The following is a 13,030-nucleotide window of genomic DNA, read 5'->3' on the forward strand; positions in this document are numbered from 1 at the left end:
GGCCATGGCTCACGGGCCCAGCCGCTCTGCGGCATGTGGGATCTTCCAGGACCGGGGCACGAACCTGTGTCCCCTGCATCGGCAGGCGGACTCTCAACCACTGCGCCACCAGGGAAGCCCTCATCTATCCTTTTATCCACCTATCACTCAGCTTAGCCTTCCACCCATCTGTCCATCTACTCACCCATCCACTCATTCTCTCCATTCCTACACCTACCTATCTATTCACTCATCCATCCATCCATCCATCCACCCACTTAGCCACCTGCCTTCCACCAATTCATCCATCCATCCATCTATCCATATTCCAGTCTACCCATTTTCCCCATCCTTCCATCTATCTATTCATCCATTCTTCCAGTAATATGTTTATTGATGCATCCATCAGCTCATCTACCTACTTACCCACCCTACTCCATCCATTCACCAACCCATCCATCCATCCATGCACTCATTCATCAAAACTGTTAGGCACTCTGTCAAAGGTACTAATGATTCTAAGAAAATGAACCGGACACCTCCGCACCTAGAAGGCACTCCCCGTGCAGGAGAGTCACGTGACCTGCAGCCACCCTTCAGCCACTCTCGTCCACTTGAAGTTCCCTGCACATGCCTTGCTCTTTTCTCTATACCTTTGCCCGTGATGTTCCCATTACCTGAAACACCCTTCTACATTTGGTTAATTCCCACTCATCCTTCCAGATTCATCTCGGTGATGCCTCCTCAAGGAAGCCTTCCTTAACACCTTCCACACACTGGGTCTGGTACCTCTTGGAGTTTTTCTTTGCATCCTGTGCTCATCCTCTTGTGCCAAATATCCACTGAGTTATAACTGCCTAATACACCCCACCCCCAGTAGACACTGGAGGACAAGGACTGTATCTCCATCCATTGATTCAACAAATATTTAATGAGCAACTATTATGTGCAAAGTACCGTGTTAGATGCTGGTGATATCAAGGCAGACATGTCCTTGCCCTCATGGAGCTGATGTTCTAGTGGAGAGAGATGCACAATAATCAAGCAGGCAGATAAGATACTATCAAGCAGGCAGGTAAGTGCTATGAAAAATGGAAAGCAAGGTAAGAGGAAGGAGACTCTAAGGAGAGGGAAGCTCCCTTACCTTGAGGTCATGGAAGACCCCACTGAGGCGGTGATATTTGAGCAAAGCCCTTAATGAAGTGGGAGGAGCAAGATGTGAAGATCTGAGAAGAGAGAATTCCAGGCAGAGGGAACAAGCCTGGTTTTCATGAGCATCAGAAAGCAAGCCAGTTTGGCCGGAGCATGCTGAGCCTGGCGGAGCAGGTAAGAGATGAGGTCAGTGAGCGAATGAGGGCTTCATCTGTGGAGCCTTATCGGTAACAGGAAGTCATTGGTGCGGATAAGCCAGTCCGAGTGGCATGGTCTGATTTCAGCTTTAACGGGACCCACTTGGCCAGAGTGTGGCAAACAGACTCTAGGGGGCAAGGGTGGCAGCAGGGAGACGTGTGAGGTGGTCACCTCTAAACCAGGTGAGAGATGGTGGAGAATTAATTGGATGAAGGTTCAGTCAAGACCTGAGCTAGATCATCCCAAGCCGATGTGTAAATTAGAGAAAAGCAGATGCAGCCGGGCAGTTTTCACAGTTTAGGGATTGGAGCATGGTTAGATTTCAGCAGCTCTCAGCCCTCAGCTGGATGCCCTTGTGCAGTGCACAACCTGCCCAACTGTATATGATGGTCCTGGTAAAAAGGATGCAAAGTGGATGGATGGGAGAGAAACAAAGGAGGACAGACTATTAAGACTGGGTTTGGATAAGGGCAAGAAAGGGTGATGTTAAGGATACCATTCCCTACCTCCAACTTCTGGCTTGTTAAAGGACCTGGAATAGTCTACAATCCTAGGGTTTATCTCTGAGATTCAACTAGGAGGCAAGACTCTGCTTACAGGCTCATTCATCCATCCATCCATCCATTCATTCATTCATTCCACAAACATGTCTGGACCACATATGTGATAGAAGATTTACCTGCTGCTGCCTGCACCCCTGGCATTGGGCCGCTGCCCCTCCTTGGGCACAGCCCTTTGGGGGCTAAGGCCCAGGACAGGAAGAGAATTGCACTGAAGGCCAATAGGAGTCAACCTCCAAGGAGCATCACAGCTGAGACCTGCCAGGAAGAGAAAGGAGGGAGGGTGGGTGTTGTCTGGGGTGGGGGCAGTCTCTGCTCTCTCTGCTTAACTGATCAGCTACTGAGTCCTCAAAAATCCCACAAGATCTGTGCTATTATTATCCCTGTTTTACATGTAAACAAACAGAGGTATAAGGAATTGGAGTCATTTCTCTCAGAGCACACAGCTACTTAAGAGGTAGAGTCAGAATTAAGATCTAGATCTACAACCACTATACCCTCCCTTTATTGAGTACCTGCTATACAGCAGAGTCACCAAGAGAGGCACCTTTGTAATCGGTTTTGAAGGCTGTGTAATCTTCCTTAGAGGTGCTGAACTGGGAGTCCCAACCCATTGTGCCCATTGTTGAATTTGGCAATTTGCAGTGACTTTCAACACCTTAGCTGTGGTTTTCAAACCTAGCAGCGCTTAGATAGAGGATGACCAGGTAGGTGTGTACAGGTTGTGCACTGCACAACTCCAGGAGATGCGTTTGGGATTCATCACAGAAATGCATATTGACTACAGTACTTTTCCAGCAGATGGCAGTATAGTGTCCTGAAGAAGGGGCACCCTTTTCCTAATTTGTACAAAGGCACTGCATGCTGGCAGCTGCTTTCAGGATCATCCTGGGTGTTTGCTAAAATGCGGATAGCCAGACCCCACCCCGCACCTACCGAGTCAGAGGTTAGAAGGAAGGTGGGCAGAAATTGGCTTTTTTTTTTTTTTTTTTTTAATTCTGATGGGTTTAAGAGTGCCCCACCGCCAGGTCCCAGTGAATGGATGAGACCATGCCTCACCTTCCAGGCAAAGTCAGGAATATCATCCGGGGACCTGAAGGTCCCACAGCTCTGGTTCCAGCTGTTACCCTGAGGCCAGGAGCAGTAGGTGAGGACACCAAAGGAGAAAGTGGTGGTCTGGAACCAGGCAGGAGAGATGAGGCTGAGGGCTGAGACGCAGGTTAGGGAAAGCCCCAGAGTTGCCCACACACTGCCCACCATCAGGGAATGTCAGTGACCTAGAGGTCAAGGGACAAGATTAGTGGAAGGAGAGAAACAGGGGCTGGCAAAGGTGTCCCCCGCTCCCCGGCCAGCCAGGGATCTGGTCCTGTCTTCAGATCACAGGTCATTAGCTTCCCTTCGGCCTGGGATGCACTTGGAGGTGTTAATAACTGGGGTGAGGGTGGGTCTTTTCCCTAACAAGTTCTGGAAGTCGAAACTCCAAATTTTAGGATGAATGTTAGTGCTTAAACAGACCTTGGAGCACAACCAGTCCTCGGGAAATGATCATCACTGGTCCATGTGAGCCCCCTCTCATGTTTCATTAATTCATTCATTTATTCCTTCATTCATTCGCTCTGCCCATCAAGGCTTGCACTTTCCAAAAGGTCTGCTTCTAACCCTGCCCATCAGCTATCTCCTCTCAATCCCTAACCATTATTTCATGTGTATCTTTTTGTATGGAGGTATTTTTGCAAAATCAATATTGTTCAGTATATGTGTATTTTTCATGTATGTAAATGGCATTGTTTTATATATTGCTGTTTCATGTGGTGCTACATATGACCCTTGAGGGATAGTCAGGTGGCACCTGAACCCAGCCTTCAATGCCAAGAGTTATTTAGTTTTCAATTCTCCTTCAATCCTTCTCTTTACACCAAGGAGAAAAATGTCTATTGGAGCTAAAGGGTCTTAGTCATCTCCCAAGCATCTGTCAATCTCCTCTTTTTAAACGACAGGGAGCCCTGAGCAAGCAGTGGGGTCTAGTGAGATTTTGGGGATGTAGCTGGATTTTCCTTGTATTTGTTGTGGTGTTTTTGTTCTATTTTTTGGCATGATACTGGTTATCCACTTTAAACTAAAATCTATTTTAAGGAGAAAGAGAGTTGATTTCAAGTCCAGTCTTACCAAAATAATAATAGAGGTTGGATGAGGATGCTGAGGCAGGATGGTGGTTTGCTAATAGCCAGCATTGTCATTGATGGTCAGAAGTGAGGCCCAGAAGGGCTGAGGCAGCCTAAGGGCACCCAGGGTCAAAAGCAGCTGAGCCAGCCAAGGGCACCTACACAGACTTTCCAGGACTTCAACCTTGGGTTTCACTTTGGGACTCTAAGCCCAGCCAGCACTTTAAACGTGGCCGGAATCCTGGGCTTGGAGGCCAGCCAGTCCCTCTACCACTTCCCAGCTGTGTGACCTGCAGCAAGTTGCCCCATTGCTCTGGGCCTCAGCTTCTCCATCTGCAAAAGCAGATTCTAAATCCCAGGGGGCATGTGGTGTTGGGTTCAATCACTGAGCAGGATGATGTGGTAGAAAGAAGCAACAAACCACGTTTCCCCCATATGACCTTGGGGAGGTCAGCTCGTCTCTCTGGAAATGGGGGTGGGGGTGTTGTGAAGGTTCTAGGGGGTCAGATGCAGGTGTGCTGCAGGGAGAGGGGCTGAGCTAAGCCTGGGAAGGTAGGTCAGGGTAAGATGGCACAGGCATTTAATTCCCAGGATTAGAAAAACCTCACGGCAGCTAGCCAGCAAATGAGACACGGCCCCTTGAGGAAGGGAGGATGGATTTTTGTCCTACACCAAAATCAGCCTCAACTTTGGGGCTGGCAGGATCCCGAGGGGTGTAATTCCAGCCAGGAAGCTGGGGAGCCCAGAGCTGACTGAGGCCCGTGATTTTGCCTCTCTCTGGCTGCCCCAGTGCCTCTCCGGGCGTTTCTGACCTTGAAAGAAGTTTTGTTCTCCAGATAATGTGCTCAGTGTCACCTGGGAAAATCACACCAACAGTCCAGGTGCCCAGAAACTTAAATGAGGCATTATAACCCGAAACCACATCCGGCCAGGCTTCAATTACCTGGAATCCACCTAAGGGAAACATGAAAGGGATTGAATATTTTCTCCTCCAGCTCAGTGCTTAACTGTTAATGGCAGTTGACAATTCCTGAGCACTCATCAAGCCCCATTCTAAACTCTTTCAGTGCCTCATTCAATTCAAGACTGTGGTCCCTCTATGATAGGGTGGGTAGTACTGTTATCTGAGTTCCCATTTTACAGATGACTAAATGAAGCCTCAGGAAATGAGTGGTGGACCAGGGACTCAAACTCAGGGAATCAGGCTCCCGACTCTGGGACCTAAGCCCAAAGTGATATTAAGGAATTAGTTTAAAAGTCAAATACCCCAGCGTTTTTTAGGAGCTACCCAGGGTTAGAATTTGGTCAACCCTCCCACCTGCTCCAGCCAGTGAGCATGGATGGCCAGGGTAGCCATAGCCAGCCATGGCAGGAGGGGAACTGGGATTCAGGTATTTAGAGGTGGCTGCTAGAGCCTTGGTATGTCCCCATCATCCTGCTGTCCGTGTCCTCGTCTGTGAACTGGAAGGAATTGATCATTCATTCATTCAACTTTTATGTGCCCAACCCTGTGTGACCTTCACAGATACAGCGGTGAACAGAACATAGTGCCTGCCCTCAAGGAGCTTAGGGTTTCGTGGGCAAGGCAGACGAACAGGGTGGAAGAATATGGTCCATCATCCATCCATCCAGTCAACAAATATTTATTGAGTATCTACTATGTTCTGAGAACTGTTCTAGGTGCTGGGGGTTTAGTAGTGAGGAAAACAGACAAAACCACTGTCCTCATGGAGCTTATACTCTACTGGGAGAGAGAGAGATAATAAGGAAATAATATATAAGATGCCTGATGTAAATAAGTGCCACAGAGGAAAATGAAGCTGGGAAGGGAGATGGTGAGTGACTGGGGGATGGTCAGGAAAGCCCCCATGAGAAGGTGACCTTTGACCCTTTTTTTTTTTTTTTTTTCCTGTACGTGGGCCTCTCACTGTTGTGGCCTCTCCCATTGCGGAGCACAGGCTCCGGACGCGCAGGCTCAGCGGCCATGGCTCACGGGCCCAGCCGCTCCGTGGCATGTGGGATCTTCCCGGACCGGGGCACAAACCCGTGTCCCCTGCATCGGCAGGCGGACTCTCAACCACTGCGCCACCAGGGAAGCCCAGAAGGTGACCTTTGAGTAAGAGCTGAGGGAGGAAGCCATGTGGATTTATGGGGGAGGAAATTCCAGGCAGCGGGAGGAGCAGGTGCAAAGGCCCTGTGGTAAGCGTGTACTTGGCATGTTGGCAGAAGCGAGGAGGACCCGGTAACTGGAAGGAATGAGGAAAGGGGGAGAGTGGTGGGCCTTGTAGGCAATGATAGATCTTTGGCTTTTACTTTCTGAGTGAGATGGGGAGTCTGTGGGTGGTCTCGAGCAGAGATGTGACGTCACCTGTCCCAGTGTTTTAAAAAGATCACTCTGGCTTCTGCATGGAGGAGAGGCAGAAGGAAGGGCGAGGAAGAAGCAACCAGAGGCAACTTCAGCCGGTCAGGTGAGAGACATCAGTGGACCTGAGAGAGAGGAGAGAGGGAGGGTGGGGGCGGATTCTGGATCTTTGTTGAAGGAAAAAGGTAGGTCCGGCCAACCAGCTTTGCTTATGGATTGGACTTGGAGTGTGAAGGACCAAGAGGAGGCAAGGATGCCGCCAGGGCTTTTGACCTTGGCACCTGGAATGGAGGAGCTGCCCTTACTTGAGATAGGGAAGCTGCAGGAGGGACCGGTTTGTTAGGAGAGGTGGAGATATCTGAGTGTGGTGTAGCCTAAATGAAGTCTGAGATGTGTATTTCGCCAACCCATCGATCAACAGATGCAGACAGACACAGCGTCACACCAAGAGAAAGCCCAGGGCGATGTTGGGGCAGGCACAGAGGAGGGGCACCTGATCCAGCCTGGGTGCCAGGTGACATCCAGGCTGAGATCTGAAGATGGGCAAGTAGGGTTTAGGGGAGGATTTGACCCGCATCCCTTGTCTCATTCTCCTAGCTGCACAGCCAGGTCAGCCCTACTTCTGGTGCTTTTCCAGCTCCATTACAAGTTGGCTGTGTGAGCTGGTCAAATTATGATGTAATGTAATGGCTCCAAGACTCTGTTTCCCCATTGCAGTGGACTGAGTGTTTGTGTGCCCCCCCAAAATCACATGTTGAAATTCTAACCCCAGTGGTGATGGTGTTGAGAGCTGGGCATTTAGGAATGCCCTCATGAGGTCATGAGGGTGGACTTATGAATGGCATTCGTGCCCTTACAAAGAGACCCCAGGGAGCACCCTTGCCCCTTCTGCCATGTGAAGACATAGCAAGAAGACAGCCATCTATGTACCAGGAAGCGTGCTCTCACTAGACACCAAATCTACCTGATCTTGGAATTCCTAGCCTCCAGAACTGAGAGAAATAAATTTCTGTTTGTTATAAGCCACTTAGTCTGTGGCACTATGTTATAGCAGGCTGAGTAGACTAAAACACCCACCTGCAGAAAGATGGCCATATCCTAGACCAGTGGGACTTAACCTTTTGGAGGTGATGAATTCCTTTGAAAATAGGATTTAAAAGCATGGATACATTCTTCATGCAGACTTACTTGTACACCCCCCCCCACACACACACAGTATTGTAATTTCAGGGGCTCATGGACCCTTAAAGCCCATTATGGTTCCTGGACAATACTTTCCTCTCTCCCCATCCTGACCTCACATCCCTCTTCCCTCCAGACTCACCACACTTCAGGTCAAGACCCTCCAACGTGGCCACTTCTCAAGCTCCAGCTTTGAACATACATCTGCGACCTCATAACAGGTGTCCTTCTGTTTGAAGGAAACATTCAGGCTGCTGAACAAAGCCCAAGTGTGTGATAAGCTGGCCTGAGGGGTGTGTGTGTGTGTGTGTGTGTGTGCGCGCGCACGCATGCGTGTGTGTACGTGTGTGTATTTTCCTTCCCAGTTCCTTAAATCGACAGGCTTTCACTGGGCTGCTGGGTGGGTTGGGCAAAGAGGGAAAAGCCAGCCCCAAATCAGGATGGGGTGAGGGTATGGGGTTTCCTGGGTAGGAGAAGGCATGAATAGGGATTAGCCGATCTACGATTAAACACCAGGTGTTGAAATTCTTGCCACTGTGCTCTTTACTTTTCTGCCTTGGTAATTCTAGTTGAGGGATATTTCTCTGGGATCTGGATATCTACCCTGCAGGCTGTAAACTTGTGGAGAGTAGGCACTGGATCTGAAAAATCTTTGTCCCCCACATTCAGCATAAAACTTGGCACAGAATAGGCGCTTGTCTTGTCTTTGCGGTAAGTGACAGAAGTGCAGCTCCAACTGGCTCAACTAGAAACGAGCAACGCATTGGCTTACATAACTGAAAATTCTGTGGGACAGCTTCAGGCACAGCTGGCTCCAGGTGAACAACCAATGGCCCTCTCTTTCTCTCTCCATCTCTCAGCTCCATTTTCTGCTGAGTTAGGTTCGCTCTCAGGCAGATTCTAACAGTGTTGGCTTCTGGTGCCTCCAGGCTTAGCAGCCCCAGAGAAAAAAAAACTCCTCTTTGCACATAGTTGCCGCAATTGCTGTGATTAACGCTCACTGGACTAGCTTGGGTCCCATCATTGTGGCCAGGGAAATGGGATGCTCTGATTGGCCAGACCTAAGACCTGGGCTCAAGGATTAGGGATTGAGCGTTGGAGAATGGGGATTAGAGTAAGCATGTCATGAGGCTCACCGCACTAGAACTACATGGACTAAAGGTGGGGGATGGGTTGGTTTCTAGGAGGAAAACCAAGGCGCTGTTAGCAGAGGATGGGCCGTGGATGCTGGGAAGGTGAGAACAAGAGGCGTCACTCTGATGCTATAAATGCTGACACGACAAATGAGACACATCAGTTGGTGCTGTCAGAAGCAGGAAGGTTCAGTGATGCCTGAGACCGAGGCTCAAGTCCCAGCTCTGCCACCCACACTCAGTGTGGCCTTGGTCAGGGGATCTCTGCTTTACTGGGCCTCAGTCTTTCCACTGTAAAATGAGAGCCTCTGGAATACACCAGGGTTTTGAAGAGATGATTGCCAGGGTTTTTTCCCCACTCATTCAGTCACGTATTTATTCTTTTTTTTTTTTTTCTTTCAATCAGTATTTGTGGAAGGGCTTTGGAGCTAGTCTGAACTGGATCTGAATCCCAGTGTGATATCTCTCAGGCTTGACGGATGCACCTTCTCAGGTGTGCTTACCTGTGTCCTTCCTGGCCATCCAGCGGCACTGGATGCCATAAGCCTCCACTCACCTGCCCCTGCAGGCGGCCTGGGTCAGTTGCTGCAGCCACTTGGCCAGCTCAGCCTGCGGTGATGAGGCCTGAGTCGTGGCTTGGTCTCCCAACGACCCCAGCTGTGGTCCAGTCCGACCTGACTGGATCCTTGGCTGGGGGTTGGGAATAGGGTTCTGCTGCCTCCTCTTCTAGACTCAGGTGAAGCTCTGGGTGTAGAACTGGCTTCCCTCATGGCTGCCTGGAGGTGTAGGTAACACAGCTCAGACATGAGGAGCAGTTGGGCCCAATGGTCACTAATGGCAGACAGGAAAGGGGACGGGCCAGCAGATGAAGTTCTTGCCCTTTATCCCTGCATGTTTCACGTGGCTTCTCCAGAGATGCCCTGAGCAGTGGAACTCCCAGCTGTATTTTCTTGGAAAGCTGTGGCCAACTTAGTAAGACACATCTTATATTTGCTCTCCCTCCTTCTCAGTCTCACAGTCCCTTTTCCTTCACTCTTGTTAAGCTGGGATTTCATCCCTAATAAGGCATTAGCTTATAAATCTTGCCTCAGGCTCTGTTTTCTAGGGAACCCAGGCTGTGATCCTAGCTGTGTGACCTTGAATGATTTACTTAACCTCTCTGAGCTTCAGATCACTTACCTGTGAAAAGGAGATAATATAGCATCTCTTATAGGATTGTTGTGGCGTTTAACGAGACAGCTCAATAAATTACAGATTTCATTAGTATCACTACTGTGAATGAGGCATTGGATCGTATCATGTGAAAACATTTATTCAACGTTGAACTCCATGAATATTATTGGGGGTCAGCTCTGATTCAGGTATTATGCTAGTCTCTGCTCCCAAGGAGCTCACAGTCTAGAAAGTGAGACAGAGAAGTAATTGGGCAATTATACTACAGTGTCATCAGTGTCTAGTTGGGGCTAGAAGACTCAGAAGCTTCGGCATGGGGGTCAGGGATGGTAATCAGGGATGGCTTCTTGGAGGAGTTGACTTTAAAACTAAGATCTGAAGGACACATAGTTGTTACAGATGATGGAGGGCAAAGTGTTCCAGACAGAGGCCACGGCATGGGCAAAGGCCTGGTGTTGAGAGAAAACATTTCAAAGAGCGTACTGGCTCTCCCCTTCAAGGAGCAGGTAAATTACGGGAGAAACAAAATGAATAAATATACATCAATGAAAATGTGTGAAAATGGTCTTTGCAAAGGAGTGTGTGAGTTCTAGAGCTGTCCTGTTCAATACAGTAGCTGTAGCCACGTGTGGTTATTTAGGTTAATTAAAATGAAACAAAATAAAAAATTCAGCTCCTCGGACACAATGGCCGAATTTCAAGTGCTCAGTAGTCATCTGCGGCTGATGTTGGACAGTGCAGATATAGAACATCTCTGTCATTGCAGAAAGCTCTACTGGACAGAGCTGCCAGTTCAGGACAAACATTCTGGAAGAGGGGGCAAACAATGGCAGAGAAGGGGTTCTGGGAAAGTCCCTGGGTGGCACTGTCCTCTCTCCTCAGGAAGAGAAAAGCCAGGGCTGGGAGTGGTGGGTGGGGTGTTGGCTCTGAAAACAATGTACAACCTGACATCTCTTTGGTCAGGGTGTAATCTCTGGGTGTGTGCTGGCTGGCAGCCTCTCACCTGGGAGGGAAGACACAGGAACACAGAGAGAATCAGCTACGGTGGGGGCTGAGCCAGGAAGTCCCGCCCCTTCTGGGGCCAGGAGGGCTCTGGGAGTTGTAGTTTGGCACATCTGGGATTTCCCCTCAAAGCTTGATGTGGGTAGAACTGACACTGGGCATTTCTTGGGGTGTAGAGTTGGGGTTGGGCTGGCTAGGGCTGGGGACACATCTGGGTTTGGGGTTTCTGTGACAGGTGGCAGAAAAAGGACTGTCTTCTCCCTTCTCCCACTTAAGTTCTGGGATAGAGAGGAGAGGCCAAGATGGAGGACTAAGCTGGATGGGGAGCTGAGAGACGTCCAGTTCAACAGAATCCTCAGCCCACATGTTCTGGTTCATTGAGATGTGCCTGGGAGAGACAGGAAGTTCTGATAAGGTTATGGAGGAGAGATAGCAGAGGGTACCCTATCAGCTGTTGGCCATTCATGCATTTAACCCAATATTTATTAAGCGCAGTATTTATTGAGCACGTACTATGTACCAAGCTCTGCTCTAGGCACTAAGGATAAGGAGTGAACTAAAGAGATAAAAGCCCCTGCCTCCAGAAGTTCTAGAGAGGACAGCAGACGATTTGCCTTTGCTCATATAATATACATGTAATGCAAAAGTCCTGCTTAAAGGTTGATGTTGAGGCATTTTAACTTTCAATCCAACCATTCTCTGTCCCCCCACCACAAAGACTCCGCCCTGGGAGTGGTAGTCGTATTTAAAAGCCACTCAGTTGGGTCCTACTGATGGCTGTTCTCAAGACATCCAGATACAGGAGATTATTCTAAGATGTAAGACGTTGGGACTTCCCTGGTGGCACAGTGGTTAAGAGTCCACCTACCAATGCAAGGGACACAGGTTCGATCCCTGGTCCGGGAAGATCCCACATACCACAGAGCAACTAAGCCTGTGTACCACAACTACTGAGCCTGTGCTCTAGAGCCCGCAAGCCACAACTACCGAGCCCGCGTGCCACAACTACTGAAGCCTGTGCACCTAGAGCCCGTGCTCTGCAACAAGAGAAGCCACCACAATGAGAAGCCCGCGCGCAGCAACGAAGAACCAGTGCAGCCATGGGCGTCATGGGGCCACTGCCTCACCACTTCTGGGTTCCATCACTGTGGGCAAGTCTCAGGCTGCTGCTTGATAAAATGCTGATACTTACTCCAAAAGTGCAGATTAAAAGAAACAAGAGATATGATGTGTGTATCTCCTGTAACAGGGCTACCTTCTTACACACACACACAAATTGAGAGAAAGGTAAGAGAGAGCCCTGCCAATTCTCCTGAAGCCACACAGCGTGATGTTCTTTTTCCTCTCTTTGACTTTATTGAGGTCTAACTGACGTACAATAAATTCATGTATGATTTTAGATCCTTCAGTTAACTCTCCGTACATTTCCTTCCTAAGGAAGAAAGCACGAGTCACAAATACAATTCAATTTATTCATGCAAATATTGTTTACAATGTCTGTAAGCTCCACGAGAGCCTGTATATTGCCAGATGCTTCACCACTGGGTCCCTGACATCCAGCATACTGCAGGTGCTTAATAAAGACCTGTGGAGTGAAATGAGTAAAGGATAGCAAAACAGGCATTTTCCCATTCAGGAGCAACTTCCTTCGATTCTCTCAACTTGTCCAAAAAGTCTCTATACGCCTCACACCTCAACCCCCACCTCAACACAATGGCAGCAGGCGTGGCATACAGTAGGCGCCCCAGCGGGAGTGAACAACCTCCTGCCAAGCCCCTGGTCGTGCGGTTCCGGGTGCAATTCTCCTGATTGCCGCGAGGCGGCACGAGCGCCTCGCACAGACCGCCCCTCCACCCCCACCCACCCAAGCCGGCACCCGCAGCCCGAGAGATTCAATGGGCGAGGCTCTAACCGTGCGCCTCCCGAGTTCCCGGGCTGCATTAGGCTCTTGGGGGCGCAGACCCGGCGGCCGGTCGGTGTCCATTGCGGGAGATCCCAGCCAGAGCCGCGGGCTGACCCCGGGAATGCGGGCGGGGATCATGACCAACGTTCTGAGTCCAGCGCGGCGGGGTCGGGGCTCGAGGGCCGGGACCGCTTCCGGGAGGAGTGTCGGGGCAAACTCGTGAC

At 49.7% G+C, this 13,030-nt stretch overlaps 1 protein-coding gene across 1 annotated transcript in view; it reads right to left on the reverse strand.

The window, feature by feature from the left end:
• Positions 1 to 2,135, reverse strand: part of LHFPL7 (LHFPL tetraspan subfamily member 7) — a 2,607-nt gene extending 472 nt beyond the window's left edge. The window contains 1 exon segment of the mRNA XM_024741404.1: positions 2,009 to 2,135. Within this exon segment, the coding sequence (XP_024597172.1) occupies positions 2,009 to 2,135 (127 nt within the window).
• Positions 2,136 to 13,030: the final 10,895 nt, after the last annotated feature.

This window comes from Neophocaena asiaeorientalis, unplaced genomic scaffold (assembly GCF_003031525.2).
Source record: "Neophocaena asiaeorientalis asiaeorientalis breed wild unplaced genomic scaffold, Neophocaena_asiaeorientalis_V1.1 scaffold648, whole genome shotgun sequence".
In the NCBI taxonomy this organism is placed as follows: domain Eukaryota; kingdom Metazoa; phylum Chordata; class Mammalia; order Artiodactyla; family Phocoenidae; genus Neophocaena; species Neophocaena asiaeorientalis.